The sequence below is a fragment of the Oncorhynchus nerka genome, unplaced genomic scaffold (assembly GCF_034236695.1).
Source record: "Oncorhynchus nerka isolate Pitt River unplaced genomic scaffold, Oner_Uvic_2.0 unplaced_scaffold_1093, whole genome shotgun sequence".
Lineage (NCBI taxonomy): Eukaryota > Metazoa > Chordata > Actinopteri > Salmoniformes > Salmonidae > Oncorhynchus > Oncorhynchus nerka.
This window is the reverse complement of record NW_027040227.1, coordinates 69,230-88,531: the sequence shown is the minus strand read 5'-3', so window position 1 is coordinate 88,531 and position 19,302 is coordinate 69,230. Positions and strand designations below refer to the sequence as shown.

At 53.5% G+C, this 19,302-nt stretch overlaps 1 protein-coding gene across 1 annotated transcript in view; it reads left to right on the top strand.

Moving 5' to 3' along the window:
- Window positions 1-19,302, top strand: part of LOC135570123 (tripeptidyl-peptidase 2-like) — an 84,240-nt gene that overhangs the window by 23,148 nt on the left and 41,790 nt on the right. The window contains 2 exon segments of the mRNA XM_065016191.1: window positions 2,328-2,432; window positions 18,295-18,419. Coding sequence (XP_064872263.1) covers window positions 2,328-2,432; window positions 18,295-18,419 — 230 coding nt within the window.

Below are 19,302 nucleotides of genomic sequence, written 5' to 3'. Positions count from 1 at the left end.
TGGATGTCTGTGTTGACAGATGGATGTCTGTGTTGACAGAGGGATGTCTGTGTTGACAGAAGGATGTCTGTGTTGACAGAGGGATGTCTGTGTTGACAGAGAGATGTCTGTGTTGATGTGTTGACAGAGGGATGTCTGTGTTGACAGAGGGATGTCTGTGTTGACAGAGGGATGTCTGTGTTGACAGAGGGATGTCTGTGTTGACAGAGAGATGTCTGTGTTGACAGAGGGATGTCTGTGTTGACAGAGAGATGTCTGTGTTGATGTGTTGACAGAGGGATGTCTGTGTTGACAGAGGGATGTCTGTGTTGACAGAGAGATGTCTGTGTTGATGTGTTGACAGAGAGATGTCTGTGTTGATGTGTTGACAGAGAGATGTCTGTGTTGATGTGTTGACAGAGGGATGTCTGTGTTGACAGAGGGATGTCTGTGTTGACAGAGGGATGTCTGTGTTGACAGAGGGATGTCTGTGTTGACAGAGGGATGTCTGTGTTGACAGAGAGATGTCTGTGTTGATGTGTTGACAGAGGGATGTCTGTGTTGACAGAGGGATGTCTGTGTTGACAGAGGGATGTCTGTGTTGACAGAGAGATGTCTGTGTTGATGTGTTGACAGAGGGATGTCTGTGTTGATGTGTTGACAGAGGGATGTCTGTGTTGATGTGTTGACAGAGGGATGTCTGTGTTGATGTGTTGACAGAGGGATGTCTGTGTTGACAGAGGAATGTCTGTGTTGACAGAGAGATGTCTGTGTTGATGTGTTGACAGAGGGATGTCTGTGTTGATGTGTTGACAGAGGGATGTCTGTGTTGACAGAGGAATGTCTGTGTTGACAGAGGAATGTCTGTGTTGACAGAGGGATGTCTGTGTTGACAGAGGGATGTCTGTGTTGATGTGTTGACAGAGGGATGTCTGTGTTGACAGAGGGATGTCTGTGTTGACAGAGGGATGTCTGTGTTGATGTGTTGACAGAGGGATGTCTGTGTTGATGTGTTGACAGAGGGATGTCTGTGTTGACAGAGAGATGTCTGTGTTGACAGAGGGATGTCTGTGTTGACAGAGGGATGTCTGTGTTGACAGAGGGATGTCTGTTGTTGACAGAGGGATGTCTGTTGTTGACAGAGGGATGTCTGTGTTGACAGAGGGATGTCTGTGTTGACAGAGGGATGTCTGTGTTGATGTGTTGACAGAGGGATGTCTGTGTTGACAGAGGGATGTCTGTGTTGATGTGTTGACAGAGGGATGTCTGTGTTGACAGAGGGATGTCTGTGTTGATGTGTTGACAGAGGGATGTCTGTGTTGACAGAGGGATGTCTGTGTTGATGTGTTGACAGAGGGATGTCTGTGTTGACAGAGGAATGTCTGTGTTGACAGAGGAATGTCTGTGTTGACAGAGAGATGTCTGTGTTGATGTGTTGACAGAGGGATGTCTGTGTTGATGTGTTGACAGAGGGATGTCTGTGTTGACAGAGGGATGTCTGTGTTGACAGAGGGATGTCTGTGTTGACAGAGAGATGTCTGTGTTGACAGAGAGATGTCTGTGTTGACAGAGGGATGTCTGTGTTGATGTGTTGACAGAGGGATGTCTGTGTTGATGTGTTGACAGAGGGATGTCTGTGTTGACAGAGGGATGTCTGTGTTGACAGAGGGATGTCTGTGTTGACAGAGGGATGTCTGTGTTGATGTGTTGACAGAGGAATGTCTGTGTTGACAGAGGGATGTCTGTGTTGATGTGTTGACAGAGGGATGTCTGTGTTGACAGAGGGATGTCTGTGTTGATGTGTTGACAGAGGGATGTCTGTGTTGACAGAGGGATGTCTGTGTTGACAGAGGGATGTCTGTGTTGATGTGTTGACAGAGGGATGTCTGTGTTGACAGAGGGATGTCTGTGTTGACAGAGGGATGTCTGTGTTGACAGAGGGATGTCTGTGTTGACAGAGGGATGTCTGTGTTGATGTGTTGACAGAGGGATGTCTGTGTTGACAGAGGGATGTCTGTGTTGACAGAGGGATGTCTGTGTTGATGTGTTGACAGAGGGATGTCTGTTGACAGAGGGATGTCTGTGTTGACAGAGGAATGTCTGTGTTGATGTGTTGACAGAGGGATGTCTGTGTTGACAGAGGGATGTCTGTGTTGACAGAGGGATGTCTGTGTTGACAGAGGGATGTCTGTGTTGACAGAGGGATGTCTGTGTTGATGTGTTGACAGAGGAATGTCTGTGTTGACAGAGAGATGTCTGTGTTGACAGAGGGATGTCTGTGTTGATGTGTTGACAGAGGAATGTCTGTGTTGACAGAGAGATGTCTGTGTTGATGTGTTGACCAACAGAAGGAGCGAAAGGAGAAAATGTGGGATCCAGCACACAGAGCAGCTCTGGCCGAAGCCAGTCGTCGGGCAGAACAGTTTGACCTTGCTCACCCCTCCCCCTCACAGGTAACACTTTGACCCCTCCTTAACCCTCACAGGTAACACTTTGACCTCTCCCCTAACCCTCACAGGTAACACTTTGACCTCTCCCCTCCCCCTCACAGGTAACACTTTGACCTCTCCCCTCACAGGTAACACTTTGACCTCTCCCCTCCCCCTCACAGGTAACACTTTGACCTCTCCCCTCACAGGTAACACTTTGACCTCTCCCCTCACAGGTAACACTTTGACCTCTCCCCTCACAGGTAACACTTTGACCTCTCCCCTCACAGGTAACACTTTGACCTCTCCCCTCCCCCTCACAGGTAACACTTTGACCTCTCCCCTCACAGGTAACACTTTGACCTCTCCTCCCCTCACAGGTAACACTTTGACCTCTCCCCTCACAGGTAACACTTTGACCTCTCCCCTCCCCTCACAGGTAACACTCTGACCTCTCCCCTCCCCCTCACAGGTAACACTTTGACCTCTCCCCTCCCTCTCACAGGTAACACTTTGACCTCTCCCCTCCCCTCACAGGTAACACTTTGACCTCTCCCCTCACAGGTAACACTTTGACCTCTCCCCTCCCCCTCACAGGTAACACTTTGACCTCTCCCCTCACAGGTAACACTTTGACCTCTCCCCTCACAGGTAACACTTTGACCTCTCCCCTCACAGGTAACACTTTGACCTCTCCCCTCCCCTCACAGGTAACACTTTGACCTCTCCCCCTCACAGGTAACACTTTGACCTCTCCCCTCACAGGTAACACTTTGACCTCTCCCCTCACAGGTAACACTTTGACCTCTCCCCTCACAGGTAACACTCTGACCTCTCCCCTCCCCTCACAGGTAACACTCTGACCTCTCCCCTCCCCTCACAGGTAACACTTTGACCTCTCCCCTCCCCCTCACAGGTAACACTTTGACCTCTCCCCTCACAGGTAACACTTTGACCTCTCCCCTCCCCCTCACAGGTAACACTCTGACCTCTCCCCTCACAGGTAACACTTTGACCTCTCCCCAGTCAGTTAGTCTCTCTGCTCATGGGTAAATGTGGTGTGGCCGTAAACAACATTAGAGGTATAGATGTTTAAACAACATTGGGATTTGTTCAAATTTAGAAACAATCATTTACCAAATGTATTTTTGTTAGTTATATATTTTTTGGGGGGGGTTCAAAATGTAAATTGTCACTAACAGGTCTTCATCATCATCGTAGAGGGAAATGGTGAAATATCTTGAGTCAATAAGTTTTCAAGTCCTGAGGAAACTGCTCAGGGAGTTCACCATGAGGCCAATGTTGTTATGTCCTGAGGAAACTGCTCAGGGAGTTCACCATGAGGCCAATGTTGTTATGTCCTGAGGAAACTGCTCAGGGAGTTCACCATGAGGCCAATGTTATGTCCTGAGGAAACTGCTCAGGGAGTTCACCATGAGGCCAATGTTATGTCCTGAGGAAACTGCTCAGGGAGTTCACCATGAGGCCAATGTTATGTCCTGAGGAAACTGCTCAGGGAGTTCACCATGAGGCCAATGTTGTTATGTCCTGAGGAAACTGCTCAGGGAGTTCACCATGAGGCCAATGTTATGTCCTGAGGAAACTGCTCAGGGAGTTCACCATGAGGCCAATGTTATGTCCTGAGGAAACTGCTCAGGGAGTTCACCATGAGGCCAATGTTATGTCCTGAGGAAACTGCTCAGGGAGTTCACCATGAGGCCAATGTTATGTCCTGAGGAAACTGCTCAGGGAGTTCACCATGAGGCCAATGTTGTTATGTCCTGAGGAAACTGCTCAGGGAGTTCACCATGAGGCCAATGTTATGTCCTGAGGAAACTGCTCAGGGAGTTCACCATGAGGCCAATGTTGTTATGTCCTGAGGAAACTGCTCAGGGAGTTCACCATGAGGCCAATGTTATGACCTGAGGAAACTGCTCAGGGAGTTCACCATGAGGCCAATGTTATGACCTGAGGAAACTGCTCAGGGAGTTCACCATGAGGCCAATGTTATGTCCTGAGGAAACTGCTCAGGGAGTTCACCATGAGGCCAATGTTATGTCCTGAGGAAACTGCTCAGGGAGTTCACCATGAGGCCAATGTTATGTCCTGAGGAAACTGCTCAGGGAGTTCACCATGAGGCCAATGTTGTTATGTCCTGAGGAAACTGCTCAGGGAGTTCACCATGAGGCCAATGTTGTTATGTCCTGAGGAAACTGCTCAGGGAGTTCACCATGAGGCCAATGTTATGTCCTGAGGAAACTGCTCAGGGAGTTCACCATGAGGCCAATGTTGTGACCTGAGGAAACTGCTCAGGGAGTTCACCATGAGGCCAATGTTATGACCTGAGGAAACTGCTCAGGGAGTTCACCATGAGGCCAATGTTGTGACCTGAGGAAACTGCTCAGGGAGTTCACCATGAGGCCAATGTTATGACCTGAGGAAACTGCTCAGGGAGTTCACCATGAGGCCAATGTTATGACCTGAGGAAACTGCTCAGGGAGTTCACCATGAGGCCAATGTTGTGACCTGAGGAAACTGCTCAGGGAGTTCACCATGAGGCCAATGTTATGACCTGAGGAAACTGCTCAGGGAGTTCACCATGAGGCCAATGTTGTTATGTCCTGAGGAAACTGCTCAGGGAGTTCACCATGAGGCCAATGTTATGACCTGAGGAAACTGCTCAGGGAGTTCACCATGAGGCCAATGTTATGACCTGAGGAAACTGCTCAGGGAGTTCACCATGAGGCCAATGTTATGACCTGAGGAAACTGCTCAGGGAGTTCACCATGAGGCCAATGTTGTGACCTGAGGAAACTGCTCAGGGAGTTCACCATGAGGCCAATGTTATGACCTGAGGAAACTGCTCAGGGAGTTCACCATGAGGCCAATGTTATGTCCTGAGGAAACTGCTCAGGGAGTTCACCATGAGGCCAATGTTGTTATGTCCTGAGGAAACCATCTGGTAGGTAGACTGAACTGCCCTGTCTGGTAGGTAGACTGAACTGCCCTGTCTGGTAGGTAGACTGAGCTGCCCTGTCTGGTAGGTAGACTGAGCTGCCCTGTCTGGTAGGTAGACTGAACTGCCCTGTCTGGTAGGTAGACTGAACTGCCCTGTCTGGTAGGTAGACTGAACTGCCCTGTCTGGTAGGTAGACTGAACTGCCCTGTCTGGTAGGTAGACTGAACTGTGGTAGACTGAACTGCCCTGTCTGGTAGGTAGACTGAACTGCCCTGTCTGGTAGGTAGACTGAACTGCCCCGTCTGGTAGGTAGACTGAACTGCCCCGTCTGGTAGGTAGACTGAACTGCCCCGTCTGGTAGGTAGACTGAACTGCCCTGTCTGGTGCCCTGTCTGGTAGGTAGACTGAACTGCCCCGTCTGGTAGGTAGACTGAACTGCCCCGTCTGGTAGGTAGACTGAACTGCCCCGTCTGGTAGGTAGACTGAACTGCCCCGTCTGGTAGGTAGACTGAACTGCCCTGTCTGATAGGTAGACTGAACTGCCCTGTCTGGTAGGTAGACTGAACTGTGGTAGACTGAACTGCCCTGTCTGGTAGGTAGACTGAACTGCCCTGTCTGGTAGGTAGACTGAACTGCCCTGTCTGAACTGCCCTGTCTGGTAGGTAGACTGAACTGCCCTGTCTGATAGGTAGACTGAACTGCCCTGTCTGATAGGTAGACTGAACTGCCCTGTCTGGTAGGTAGACTGAACTGCCCTGTCTGGTAGGTAGACTGAACTGCCCTGTCTGGTAGGTAGACTGAACTGCCCTGTCTGGTAGGTAGACTGAACTGCCCTGTCTGGTAGGTAGACTGAACTGCCCTGTCTGGTAGGTAGACTGAACTGCCCTGTCTGGTAGGTAGACTGAACTGCCCTGTCTGGGTAGGTAGACTGAACTGCCCTGTCTGGTAGGTAGACTGAACTGCCCTGTCTGGTAGGTAGACTGAACTGCCCTGTCTGGTAGGTAGACTGAACTGCCCCGTCTGGTAGGTAGACTGAACTGCCCTGTCTGGTAGGTAGACTGAACTGCCCTGTCTGGTAGGTAGACTGAACTGCCCTGTCTGGTAGGTAGACTGAACTGCCCTGTCTGGTCTGGTAGGTAGACTGAACTGCCCTGTCTGGTCTGGTAGACTGAACTGCCCTGTCTGGTAGGTAGACTGAACTGCCCTGTCTGGCCCCGTAGGTAGACTGAACTGCCCTGTCTGGTAGGTAGACTGCCCTGTGAACTGAACCCTGTCTGGTAGGTAGACTGAACTGCCCTGTCTGGTAGGTAGACTGAACTGCCCTCTGTCTGGTAGGTAGACTGAACTGCCCCTGTCTGGTAGGTAGACTGAACTGCCCTCTGTCTGGTAGGTAGACTGAACTGCCCCGTCTGGTCTGGTCTGGTAGGTAGGAACTGCCCCGTCTGGTAGAGACTGAACTGCCCTGTCTGGTAGGTAGACTGAACTGCCCTGTCTGGTAGGTAGGACTGACTGAACTGCCCTGTCTGGTAGGTAGACTGAACTGCCCTGTCTGGTGGTAGACTGAACTGCCCTGTCTGGTAGGTAGACTGGTAGGTACTGAACTGCCCTGTCTGGTAGGTAGACTGAACTGCCCTGGTCTGAACTGCCCCGTCTGGTAGGTAGGGTAGACTGAACTGCCCTGCCTGGGTAGGTAGACTGAACTGCCCTCTGGTAGGTAGACTGAACTGCCCCGTCTGGTAGGTAGACTGAACTGCCCTGTCTGGTAGGTAGACTGAACTGCCCTGTCTGGTAGGTAGACTGAACTGCCCTGTCTGGTAGGTAGACTGAACTGCCCTGTCTGGTAGGTAGACTGAACTGCCCTGTCTGGTAGGTAGACTGAACTGCCCTGGTCTGGTAGGTAGACTGAACTGCCCTGTCTGGTAGGTAGACTGAACTGCCCTGTCTGGTAGGTAGACTGAACTGCCCTGTCTGGTAGGTAGACTGAACTGCCCTGTCTGGTAGGTAGACTGAACTGCCCTGTCTGGTAGGTAGACTGAACTGCCCTGTCTGGTGGTAGACTGAACTGCCCTGTCTGGTAGGTAGACTGAACTGCCCTGCTAGACTGAACTGTCTGGTAGGTAGACTGAACTGCCCTGTCTGGTAGGTAGACTGAACTGCCCTGTCTGGTAGGTAGACTGAACTGCCCCGTCTGGTAGGTAGACTGAACTGCCCCGTCTGGTAGGTAGACTGAACTGCCCCGTCTGGTAGGTAGACTGAACTGCCCCGTCTGGTAGGTAGACTGAACTGCCCTGTCTGGTAGGTAGACTGAACTGCCCTGTCTGGTAGGTAGACTGAACTGCCCTGTCTGGTAGGTAGACTGAACTGCCCCGTCTGGTAGGTAGACTGAACTGCCCTGTCTGGTAGGTAGACTGAACTGCCCCGTCTGGTAGGTAGACTGAACTGCCCTGTCTGGTAGGTAGACTGAACTGCCCCGTCTGGTAGGTAGACTGAACTGCCCCGTCTGGTAGGTAGACTGAACTGCCCTGTCTGGTAGGTAGACTGAACTGCCCCGTCTGGTAGGTAGACTGAACTGCCCCGTCTGGTAGGTAGACTGAACTGCCCCGTCTGGTAGGTAGACTGAACTGCCCCGTCTGGTAGGTAGACTGAACTGCCCCGTCTGGGTAGACTGAACTGCCCTGAACTGTCTGGTAGGTAGACTGAACTGACTGAACTGCCCTGTCTGGTAGGTAGACTGAACTGCCCTGTCTGGTAGGTAGACTGAACTGCCCTGTCTGGTAGGTAGACTGAACTGCCCTGTCTGGTAGGTAGAACTGAACTGAACCCCCGTCTGGTAGGTAGACTGAACTGCCCCGTCTGGTAGGTAGACTGAACTGCCCTGTCTGGTAGGTAGACTGAACTGCCCTGGTCCCCGTGGTCTGGTAGGTAGACTGAACTGCCCCGTCTGGTAGGTAGACTGAACTGCCCTGTCTGGTAGGTAGACTGAACTGCCCCGTCTGGTAGGTAGACTGAACTGCCCCGTCTGGTAGGTAGACTGAACTGCCCCGTCTGGTAGGTAGACTGAACTGCCCCGTCTGGTAGGTAGACTGAACTGCCCCGTCTGGTAGGTAGACTGAACTGCCCCGTCTGGTAGGTAGACTGAACTGCCCCGTCTGGTAGGTAGACTGAACTGCCCTGTCTGGTAGGTAGACTGAACTGCTGCCTGTCTGGTAGGTAGACTGAACTGCCCTGTCTGGTAGGTAGACTGAACTGCCGTCTGGTAGGTAGACTGAACTGCCCCCCGTCTGGTAGGTAGACTGAACTGCCCCGTCTGGTAGGTAGACTGAACTGCCCTGTCTGGTAGGTAGACTGAACTGCCCTGTCTGGTAGGTAGACTGAACTGCCCCGTCTGGTAGGTGACTGAACTGCCCTGTCTGGTAGGTAGACTGAACTGCCCCTGTCTGGTAGGTAGACTGAACTGCCCCGTCTGGTAGGTAGACTGAACTGCCCTGTCTGGTAGGTAGACTGAACTGCCCCGTCTGGTAGGTAGACTGAACTGCCCCGTCTGGTAGGTGCCCCGTCTGGTAGGTAGACTGAACTGCCCCGTCTGGTAGGTAGACTGAACTGCCCCGTCTGGTAGGTAGACTGAACTGCCCCGTCTGGTAGGTAGACTGAACTGCCCCGTCTGGTAGGTAGACTGACTGCTGCCCTGTCTGGTAGGTAGACTGAACTGCCCTGTCTGGTAGACTGACTGAACTGCCCCGTCTGGTAGGTAGACTGAACTGCCCTCTGGTCTGGTGAACTGCCCCGGGTAGGTAGACTGAACTGCCCCCGTCTGGTAGGTAGACTGAACTGCCCCGTCTGGTAGGTAGACTGAACTGCCCCCTGTCTGGTAGGTAGACTGAACTGCCCCGTCTGGTAGGTAGACTGAACTGCCCCGTCTGGTAGGTAGACTGAACTGCCCTGTCTGGTAGGTAGACTGAACTGGTGGGTAGACTGAACTGCCCTGTCTGGTAGGTAGACTGAACTGCCCTGTCTGGTAGGTAGACTGAACTGCCCCGTCTGGTAGGTAGACTGAACTGCCCCGTCTGGTAGGTAGACTGAACTGCCCCGTCTGGTAGGTAGACTGAACTGCCCCGTCTGGTAGGTAGACTGAACTGCCCGTCTGGTAGGTAGACTGAACTGCCTGAACTGCCCTGTCTGGTAGGTAGACTGAACTGCTGCCCTGTCTGGTAGGTAGACTGAACTGCCCCGTCTGGTAGGTAGACTGAACTGCCCTGTCTGGTAGGTAGACTGAACTGCCCTGTCTGGTAGGTAGACTGAACTGCCCTGTCTGGTAGGTAGACTGAACTGCCCTGTCTGGTAGGTAGACTGAACTGGTAGACTGAACTGCCCTGTCTGGTCTGCCCTGTCTGGTAGAGACTGAACTGCCCCGTCTGGTAGGTAGACTGAACTGCCCCGTCTGGTAGGTAGACTGAACTGCCCCGTCTGGTAGGTAGACTGAACTGCCCCGTCTGGTAGGTAGACTGAACTGCCCCGTCTGGTAGGTAGACTGAACTGCCCTGTCTGGTAGGTAGACTGAACTGCCCTGGTAGGTAGACTGGTCTGGTAGGTAGACTGAACTGCCCTGTCTGGTAGGACTGAACTGCCCTGTCTGAGACTGAACTGCCCTGTCTGGTAGGTAGACTGAACTGCCCTGTCTGGTAGGTAGACTGAACTGCCCCGTCTGGTAGGTAGACTGAACTGCCCTGTCTGGTAGGTAGACTGAACTGCCCCGTCTGAACTGCCCTGTCTGGTAGGTAGACTGAACTGCCCTGTCTGGTAGGTAGACTGAACTGCCCCGTCTGGTAGGTAGACTGAACTGCCCCGTCTGGTCTGAACTGCCCCGTCTGGGTAGACTGAACTGCCCTGTCTGGGTAGAGGTAGACTGAACTGCCCTGTCTGGTAGGTAGACTGAACTGCCCTGTCTGGTAGGTAGACTGAACTGCCCTGTCTGGTAGGTAGACTGAACTGCCCCGTCTGGTAGGTAGACTGAACTGCCCCCCGTCTGGTAGGTAGACTGAACTGAACTGAACTGCCCGTCTGGTAGGTAGACTGAACTGCCCTGTCTGGTAGGTAGACTGAACTGCCCTGTCTGGTAGGTAGACTGGTAGACTGCCCCGTCTGGTAGGTAGACTGAACTGCCCTGTCTGGTAGGTAGACTGAACTGCCCTGTCTGGTAGGTAGACTGAACTGCCCTGTCTGGTAGGTAGAACTGCCCTGTCTGGAACTGAACTGCCCTGTCTGGTAGGTAGACTGAACTGCCCTGTCTGGTAGGTAGACTGAACTGCCCTGTCTGGTAGGTAGACTGAACTGCCTGAACTGCCCTGTCTGGTAGGTAGACTGGTGAACTGCCCTGGTAGACTGAACTGCCCTGTCTGGTAGGTAGACTGAACTGCCCTGTCTGGTAGGTAGACTGAACTGCCCCGTCTGGTAGGTAGACTGAACTGCCCTAGGTAGACTGAACTGCCCTGTCTGGTAGGTAGACTGAACTGCCCTGTCTGGTAGGTAGACTGAACTGCCCTGTCTGGTAGGTAGACTGAACTGCCCTGTCTGGTAGGTAGACTGAACTGCCCTGTCTGGTAGGTAGACTGAACTGCCCTGTCTGGTAGGTAGACTGAACTGCCCTGTCTGGTAGGTAGACTGAACTGAACTTCCCGTCTGGTAGGTAGACTGAACTGCCCCGTCTGGTAGGTAGACTGAACTGCCCCGTGTAGGTAGACTGAACTGCCCCGTCTGGTAGGTAGACTGAACTGCCCTGTCTGGTAGGTAGACTGAACTGCCCCGTCTGGTAGGTAGACTGAACTGCCCCTGTCTGGTAGGTAGACTGAACTGCCCCGTCTGGTAGGTAGACTGAACTGCCCCGTCTGGTAGGTAGACTGAACTGCCCCGTCTGGTAGACTGAACTGCCCTGTCTGGTAGGTAGACTGAACTGCCCTGTCTGGTAGGTAGACTGAACTGCCCCTGTCTGGTAGGTAGACTGAACTGCCCTGTCTGGTAGGTAGACTGAACTGCCCTGAACTGCCCTGTCTGGTAGGTAGACTGAACTGCCCTGTCTGGTAGGTAGACTGAACTGCCCTGTCTGGTAGGTAGACTGAACTGCCCTGTCTGGTAGGTAGACTGAACTGCCCTGTCTGGTAGGTAGACTGAACTGCCCTGTCTGGTAGGGGTAGACTGAACTGCCCCGTCTGGTAGGTAGACTGAACTGCCCTGTCTGGTAGGTAGGTGCCCTGTCTGGTAGGTAGACTGAACTGCCCTGTCTGGTAGGTAGACTGAACTGCCCTGTCTGGTAGGTAGACTGAACTGCCCCGTCTGGTAGGTAGACTGAACTGCCCTGTCTGGTAGGTAGACTGAACTGCCCTGTCTGGTAGGTAGACTGAACTGCCCTCTGGTCTGAACTGCCCTGTCTGGTAGGTAGACTGAACTGCCCTGTCTGGTAGGTAGACTGAACTGCCCCGTCTGGTAGGTAGACTGAACTGCCCTGTCTGGTAGGTAGTAGACTGAACTGCCCTGTCTGGTAGGTAGACTGAACTGCCCCGTCTGGTAGGTAGACTGAACTGCCCGTCTGGTAGGTAGACTGAACTGCCCGTCTGGTAGGTAGACTGAACTGCCCCGTCTGGTAGGTAGACTGAACTGCCCTGTCTGGTAGGTAGACTGAACTGCCCTGTCTGGTAGGTAGACTGAACTGCCCTGTCTGGTAGGTAGACTGAACTGCCCCGTCTGGTAGGTAGACTGAACTGCCCCGTCTGGTAGGTAACTGAACTGCCCTGTCTGGTAGGTAGACTGAACTGCCCTGTCTGGTAGGTAGACTGAACTGCCCCGTCTGGTAGGTAGACTGAACTGCCCCGTCTGGGTAGGTAGACTGAACTGCCCTGTCTGGTAGGTAGACTGAACTGGTCTGGTAGTAGACTGAACTGCCCTGTCTGGTAGGTAGACTGAACTGCTGAACTGCCCTGTCTGGTAGGTAGACTGAACTGCCCTGTCTGGTAGGTAGACTGAACTGCCCTGTCTGGTACTGAACTGCCCCGTCTGGTAGGTAGACTGAACTGCCCTGTCTGGTAGGTAGACTGAACTGCCCTGTCTGGTAGGTAGACTGAACTGCCCCCTGTCTGGTAGGTAGACTGAAGACTGAACTGCCCGTCTGGTAGGTAGACTGAACTGCCCTGTCTGGTAGGTAGACTGAACTGCCCCGTCTGGTAGACTGAACTGCCCCTGTCTGGTAGGTAGACTGAACTGCCCCCACGTCTGGTAGGTAGACTGAACTGCCCCGTCTGGGTAGACTGAACTGCCCCGTCTGGTAGGTAGACTGAACTGCCCCGTCTGGTAGGTAGACTGAACTGCCCTGTCTGGTAGGTAGACTGAACTGCCCCGTCTGGTAGGTAGACTGAACTGCCCCGTCTGGTAGGTAGACTGAACTGCCCCGTCTGGTAGGTAGACTGAACTGCCCCGTCTGGTAACTGAACTGCCCTGTCTGGTAGGTAGACTGAACTGCCCCGTCTGGTAGGTAGACTGAACTGCCCTGAACTGCCCCGTCTGGTAGGTAGACTGAACTGCCCCGTCTGGTAGGTAGACTGAACTGCTGAACTGCCCTGTCTGGTAGGTAGACTGAACTGCCCTGTCTGGTAGGTAGACTGAACTGCCCTCTGGTCTGGGTAGGTAGACTGAACTGCCCTGTCTGGTAGGTAGACTGAACTGCCCCCTGGCCTGGTAGACTGAACTGCCCCGTCTGGTAGGTAGACTGAACTGCCCTGTCTGGTAGGTAGACTGAACTGCCCTGTCTGGTAGGTAGACTGAACTGCCCTGTCTGAACTGTCCTGGGGTAGACTGAACTGCCCTGTCTGGTAGGTAGACTGAACTGCCCTGTCTGGTAGGTAGACTGAACTGCCCTGTCTGGTAGGTAGACTGAACTGCCCTGTCTGGTAGGTAGACTGAACTGCCCCTGTCTGGTAGGTAGACTGAACTGCCCTGTCTGGTAGGTAGACTGAACTGCCCTGTCTGGTAGGTAGACTGAACTGCCCTGTCTGGTAGGTAGACTGAACTGCCCCTGGTAGGTAGACTGAACTGCCCTGTCTGGTAGGTAGACTGAACTCTGGTAGGTAGACTGAACTGCCCCGTCTGGTAGGTAGACTGAACTGCCCCGTCTGGTAGGTAGACTGAACTGCCCCGTCTGGTAGGTAGACTGAACTGCGTCTGCCCTGTAGGTAGACTGAACTGCCCCGTCTGGTAGACTGAACTGCCCCGTCTGGTAGGTAGACTGAACTGCCCTGTCTGGTAGGTAGACTGAACTGCCCCGTCTGGTAGGTAGACTGAACTGCCTGCCGTCTGGTAGGTAGACTGAACTGGTAGAGACTGAACTGCCCCGTCTGGTAGGTAGACTGAACTGCCCTGTCTGGTAGGTAGACTGAACTGCCCTGTCTGGTAGGTAGACTGAACTGCCCTGTCTGGTAGGTAGACTGAACTGCCCTGTCTGGCAGGTAGACTGAACTCTGGTAGGTAGACTGAACTGCCCTGTCTGGTAGGTAGACTGAACTGCCCTGTCTGGTAGGTAGACTGAACTGCCCTGTCTGGTAGGTAGACTGAACTGCCCTGTCTGGTAGGTAGACTGAACTGCCCTGTCTGGTAGGTAGACTGAACTGCCCCCTGTCTGGTAGGTAGACTGAACTGCCCTGTCTGGTAGGTAGACTGAACTGCCCTGTCTGGTAGGTAGACTGAACTGCCCTGTCTGGTGAGGTAGACTGAACTGCCCTGTCTGGTAGGTAGACTGAACTGCCCTGTCTGGTAGGTAGACTGAACTGCCCTGTCTGGTAGGTAGACTGAACTGCCCTGTCTGGTAGGTGACTGAACTGCCCTGTCTGGTAGGTAGACTGAACTGCCCTGTCTGGTAGGTAGACTGAACTGCCCTGTCTGGTAGGTAGACTGAACTGCCCTGTCTGGTAGGTAGACTGAACTGCCCTGTCTGGTAGGTAGACTGAACTGCCCTGTCTGGTAGGTAGACTGAACTGCCCTGTCTGGTAGGTAGACTGAACTGCCCTGTCTGGTAGGTAGACTGAACTGCCCCGTCTGGTAGGTAGACTGAACTGCCCCGTCTGGTAGGTAGACTGAACTGCCCCGTCTGGTAGGTAGACTGAACTGCCCTGTCTGGTAGGTAGACTGAACTGCCCCTGTCTGGTAGGTAGACTGAACTGCCCCGTCTGGTAGGTAGACTGAACTGCCCTGTCTGGTAGGTAGACTGAACTGCCCTGTCTGGTAGGTAGACTGAACTGCCCTGCCTGAACTGCCCTGTCTGGTAGGTAGACTGAACTGCCCTGTCTGGTCTGAACTGCCCTGTCTGGTAGGTAGACTGAACTGCCCTGTCTGGTAGGTAGACTGAACTGCCCTGGTCTGGCCTGGTGTCTGCCCTGTGGTAGGTAGACTGAACTGCCCCGTCTGGTAGGTAGACTGAACTGCCCTGTCTGGTAGGTAGACTGAACTGCCCTGTCTGGTAGGTACTGAACTGCCCTGTCTGGTGCCCTGGTAGACTGAACTGCCCTGTCTGGTAGGTAGACTGAACTGCCCTGTCTGGTAGGTAGACTGAACTGCCCTGTCTGGTAGGTAGACTGAACTGCCCCGTCTGGTAGGTAGACTGAACTGCCCTGTCTGGTCTGGTAGACTGAACTGCCCTGTCTGGTAGGTAGACTGAACTGCCCTGTCTGGTAGGTAGACTGAACTGCCCTGTCTGGTAGGTAGACTGAGACTGCCCCCGTCTGGTAGGTAGACTGAACTGCCCTGTCTGGTAGGTAGACTGAACTGCCCTGTCTGGTAGGTAGACTGAACTGCCCTGTCTGGTAGGTAGACTGAACTGCCCTGTCTGGTAGGTAGACTGAACTGCCCTGTCTGGTAGGTAGACTGAACTGCCCCGTCTGGTAGGTAGACTGAACTGCCCCGTCTGGTAGGTAGACTGAACTGCCCCGTCTGGTAGGTAGACTGAACTGCCCTGTCTGGTGCCCTGGTAGACTGGAACTGCCCTGTCTGAACTGCCCTGTCTGGTAGGTAGACTGAACTGCCCCGTCTGGTAGGTAGACTGAACTGCCCCGTCTGGTAGGTAGACTGAACTGCCCCGTCTGGTAGGTAGACTGAACTGCCTGTCTGGTAGGCCCCTGAACTGGGTAGGTAGACTGAACTGCCCTGTCTGGTAGGTAGACTGAACTGCCCTGTCTGGTAGGTAGACTGAACTGCCCTGTCTGGTAGGTAGACTGAACTGCCCCGTCTGGTAGGTAGACTGAACTGCCCCGTCTGGTAGGTAGACTGAACTGCCCCGTCTGGTAGGTAGACTGAACTGCCCCTGGTAGGTAGACTGAACTGCCCCGTCTGGTAGGTAGACCTGAACTGCCCGTCTGGTAGACTGAACTGCCCCGTCTGGTAGGTAGACTGAACTGCCCTGTCTGGTAGGTAGACTGAACTGCCCTGTCTGGTAGGTAGACTGAACTGCCCTGTCTGGTAGGTAGACTGAACTGCCCTGTCTGGTAGGTAGACTGAACTGCCCCTGGTCTGGTAGGTAGACTGAACTGCCCCGTCTGGTAGGTAGACTGAACTGCCCTGTCTGGTAGGTAGACTGAACTGCCCTGTCTGGTAGGTAGACTGAACTCCTGGTAGGGTAGACTGAACTGCCCCGTCTGGTAGGTAGACTGAACTGCCCTGTCTGGTAGGTAGACTGAACTGCCCTGTCTGGTAGGTAGACTGAACTGCCCCTGTCTGGTAGGTAGACTGAACTGCCCTGTCTGGTAGGTAGACTGAACTGCCCTGTCTGGTAGGTAGACTGAACTGCCCTGTCTGGTAGGTAGACTGAACTGCCCTGTCTGGTAGGTAGACTGAACTGCCCTGTCTGGTAGGTAGACTGAACTGCCCTGTCTGGTAGGTAGACTGAACTGCCCTGTCTGGTAGGTAGACTGAACTGCCCTGTCTGGTAGGTAGACTGAACTGCCCTGTCTGGTAGGTAGACTGAACTGCCCTGTCTGGTAGGTAGACTGAACTGCCCTGTCTGGTAGGTAGACTGAACTGCCCTGTCTGGTAGGTAGACTGAACTGCCCTGTCTGGTAGGTAGACTGAACTGCCCTGTCTGGTAGGTAGACTGAACTGCCCTGTCTGGTAGGTAGACTGAACTGCCCTGTCTGGTAGGTAGACTGAACTGCCCTGTCTGGTAGGTAGACTGAACTGCCCTGTCTGGTAGGTAGACTGAACTGCCCTGTCTGGTAGGTAGACTGAACTGCCCTGTCTGGTAGGTAGACTGAACTGCCCTGTCTGGTAGGTAGACTGAACTGCCCTCTGGTCTGGTAGGTAGACTGAACTGAACTGCCCTGTCTGGTAGGTAGACTGAACTGCCCTGTCTGAACTGCCCTGTCTGGTAGGTAGACTGAACTGCCCTGTCTGGTAGGTAGACTGAACTGCCCTGTCTGGTAGGTAGACTGAACTGCCCTGTCTGGTAGGTAGACTGAACTGACTGAACTGCCCCGTCTGGTAGGTAGACTGAACTGCCCCGTCTGGTAGGTAGACTGAACTGCCCCGTCTGGTAGGTAGACTGAACTGCCCCGTCTGGTAGGTAGACTGAACTGCCCTGTCTGGTAGGTAGACTGAACTGCCCCGTCTGGTAGGTAGACTGAACTGCCCCTGTCTGGTAGGTAGACTGAACTGCCCTGTCTGGTAGGTAGACTGAACTGCCCTGTCTGGTAGGTAGAACTGCCCTGTCTGGTACTGAACTGCCCTGTCTGGTAGGTAGACTGAACTGCCCTGTCTGGTAGGTAGACTGAACTGCCCTGTCTGGTAGGTAGACTGAACTGCCCTGTCTGGTAGGTAGACTGAACTGCCCTGTCTGGTAGGTAGACTGAACTGCCCTGGTAGGTAGACTGAACTGCCCTGTCTGGTAGGTAGACTGAACTGCCCTGTCTGGTAGGTAGACTGAACTGCCCTGTCTGGTAGGTAGACTGAACTGCCCTGTCTGGTAGGTAGACTGAACTGCCCTGTCTGGTAGGTAGACTGAACTGCCTGTCTGGTAGGTAGACTGAACTGCCCTGTCTGGTAGGTAGACTGAACTGCCCTGTCTGGTAGGTAGACTGAACTGCCCTGTCTGGTAGGTAGACTGAACTGCCCTGTCTGGTAGGTAGACTGAACTGCCCTGGTAGGTAGACTGAACTGTCTGGTAGGTAGACTGAACTGCCCTGTCTGGTAGGTGAACTGACTGAACTGCCCTGTCTGGTAGGTAGACTGAACTGCCCTGTCTGGTAGGTAGACTGAACTGCCCTGTCTGGTAGGTAGACTGAACTGCCCCGTCTGGTAGGTGGACTGAACTGCCCTAGGTAGGTAGACTGAACTGCCCCGTCTGGTAGGTAGACTGAACTGCCCCCTGTCTGGTAGGTAGACTGAACTGCCCCGTCTGGTAGGTAGACTGAACTGCTCCGTCTGGTAGGTAGACTGAACTGCTCCGTCTGGTAGGTAGACTGAACTGCTCCGTCTGGTAGGTAGACTGAACTGCCCTGTCTGGTAGGTAGACTGAACTGCTCTGTCTGGTAGGTAGACTGAACTGCCCTGTCTGGTAGGTAGACTGAACTGCCCTGTCTGGTAGGTAGACTGAACTGCCCTGTCTGGTAGGTAGACTGAACTGCCCCGTCTGGTAGGTAGACTGAACTGCCCCGTCTGGTAGGTAGACTGAACTGCCCTGTCTGGTAGGTAGACTGAACTGCCCTGTCTGGTAGGTAGACTGAACTGCTCTGGGTCCTTGGGACATTGGGTCCTACCCTGGACTCTCTCTGAATTGTGAATTCTCGTTATTGTACGATTTAAAACATCAGTTTAACACATTCGTCACATCCCCCAGCACATGAAATGTGTGTAAATGAGTTTTAACATTTAGTTTGCTCACGCCTGTCCGTTGTTTTCTCAGGCCGAGAAGCTGCAGAAAGAGGAGCTGCTGTGTCAGTCCGAGATCCTGGCGTCTCTGGAGAAGAAGTACAACGACCCGGGTCCGGTCTACGACTGTCTGCTGTGGAACGACGGAGACACCTGGAGGTAGGAGGAACCTCTAACCTCTACCCCGTAACCTCTAACCCCTACCCCGTAACCTCTAACCTCTACCCCCTGGAGGTAGGAGGAACCTCTAACCCCTACCCCGTAACCTCTAACCCCTACCCCGTAACCTCTAACCTCTACCACCTGGAGGTAGGAGGAACCTCTAACCTCTACCCCGTAACCTCTAACCCCTACCCCGTAACCTCTACCACCTGGAGGTAGGAGGAACACCGTCTGCTGGGTCAAACCCCTTTTCAGGCCCTCCTTCCTGCCTTCCTCAGTTCGTCTACTGGGTCAAATCCCTTTTCAGGCCCTCCTTCCTGCATTCCTCAGTTCGTCTACTGGGTCAAATCCCTTTTCAGTCCCTCCTTCCTGCCTTCCTCAGTTCGTCTACTGGGTCAAATCCCTTTTCAGGCCCTCCTTCCTGCCTTCCTCAGTTCGTCAGGCCCTCCTTCCTGCCCTCCTCAGTTCATCAGGCCCTCCTTCCTGCCTTCCTCAGTTCGTCAGGCCCTCTTTCCTGCCTTCCTCAGTTCGTCTACTGGGTCAAACCCCTTTTCAGTCCTTCCTTCCTGCCTTCCTCAGTTCGTCTCCTGGGTCAAACCCCTTTTCAGTCCTTCCTTCCTTCCTTCCTCAGTTTGTCAGGCCCTCCTTCCTGCCTTCCTCAGTTCGTCTGCTGGGTCAAACCCCTTTTCAGGCCCTCCTTCCTGCCTTCCTCAGTTCGTCAGGCCCTCCTTCCTAACTTCCTCAGTTTGTCAGGCCCTCCTTCCTGCCTTCCTCAGTTTGTCAGGCCCTCCTTCCTGCCTTCCTCAGTTTGTCAGGCCCTCCTTCCTGCCTTCCTCAGTTTGTCAGGCCCTCCTTCCTGCCTTCCTCAGTTCGTCAGGCC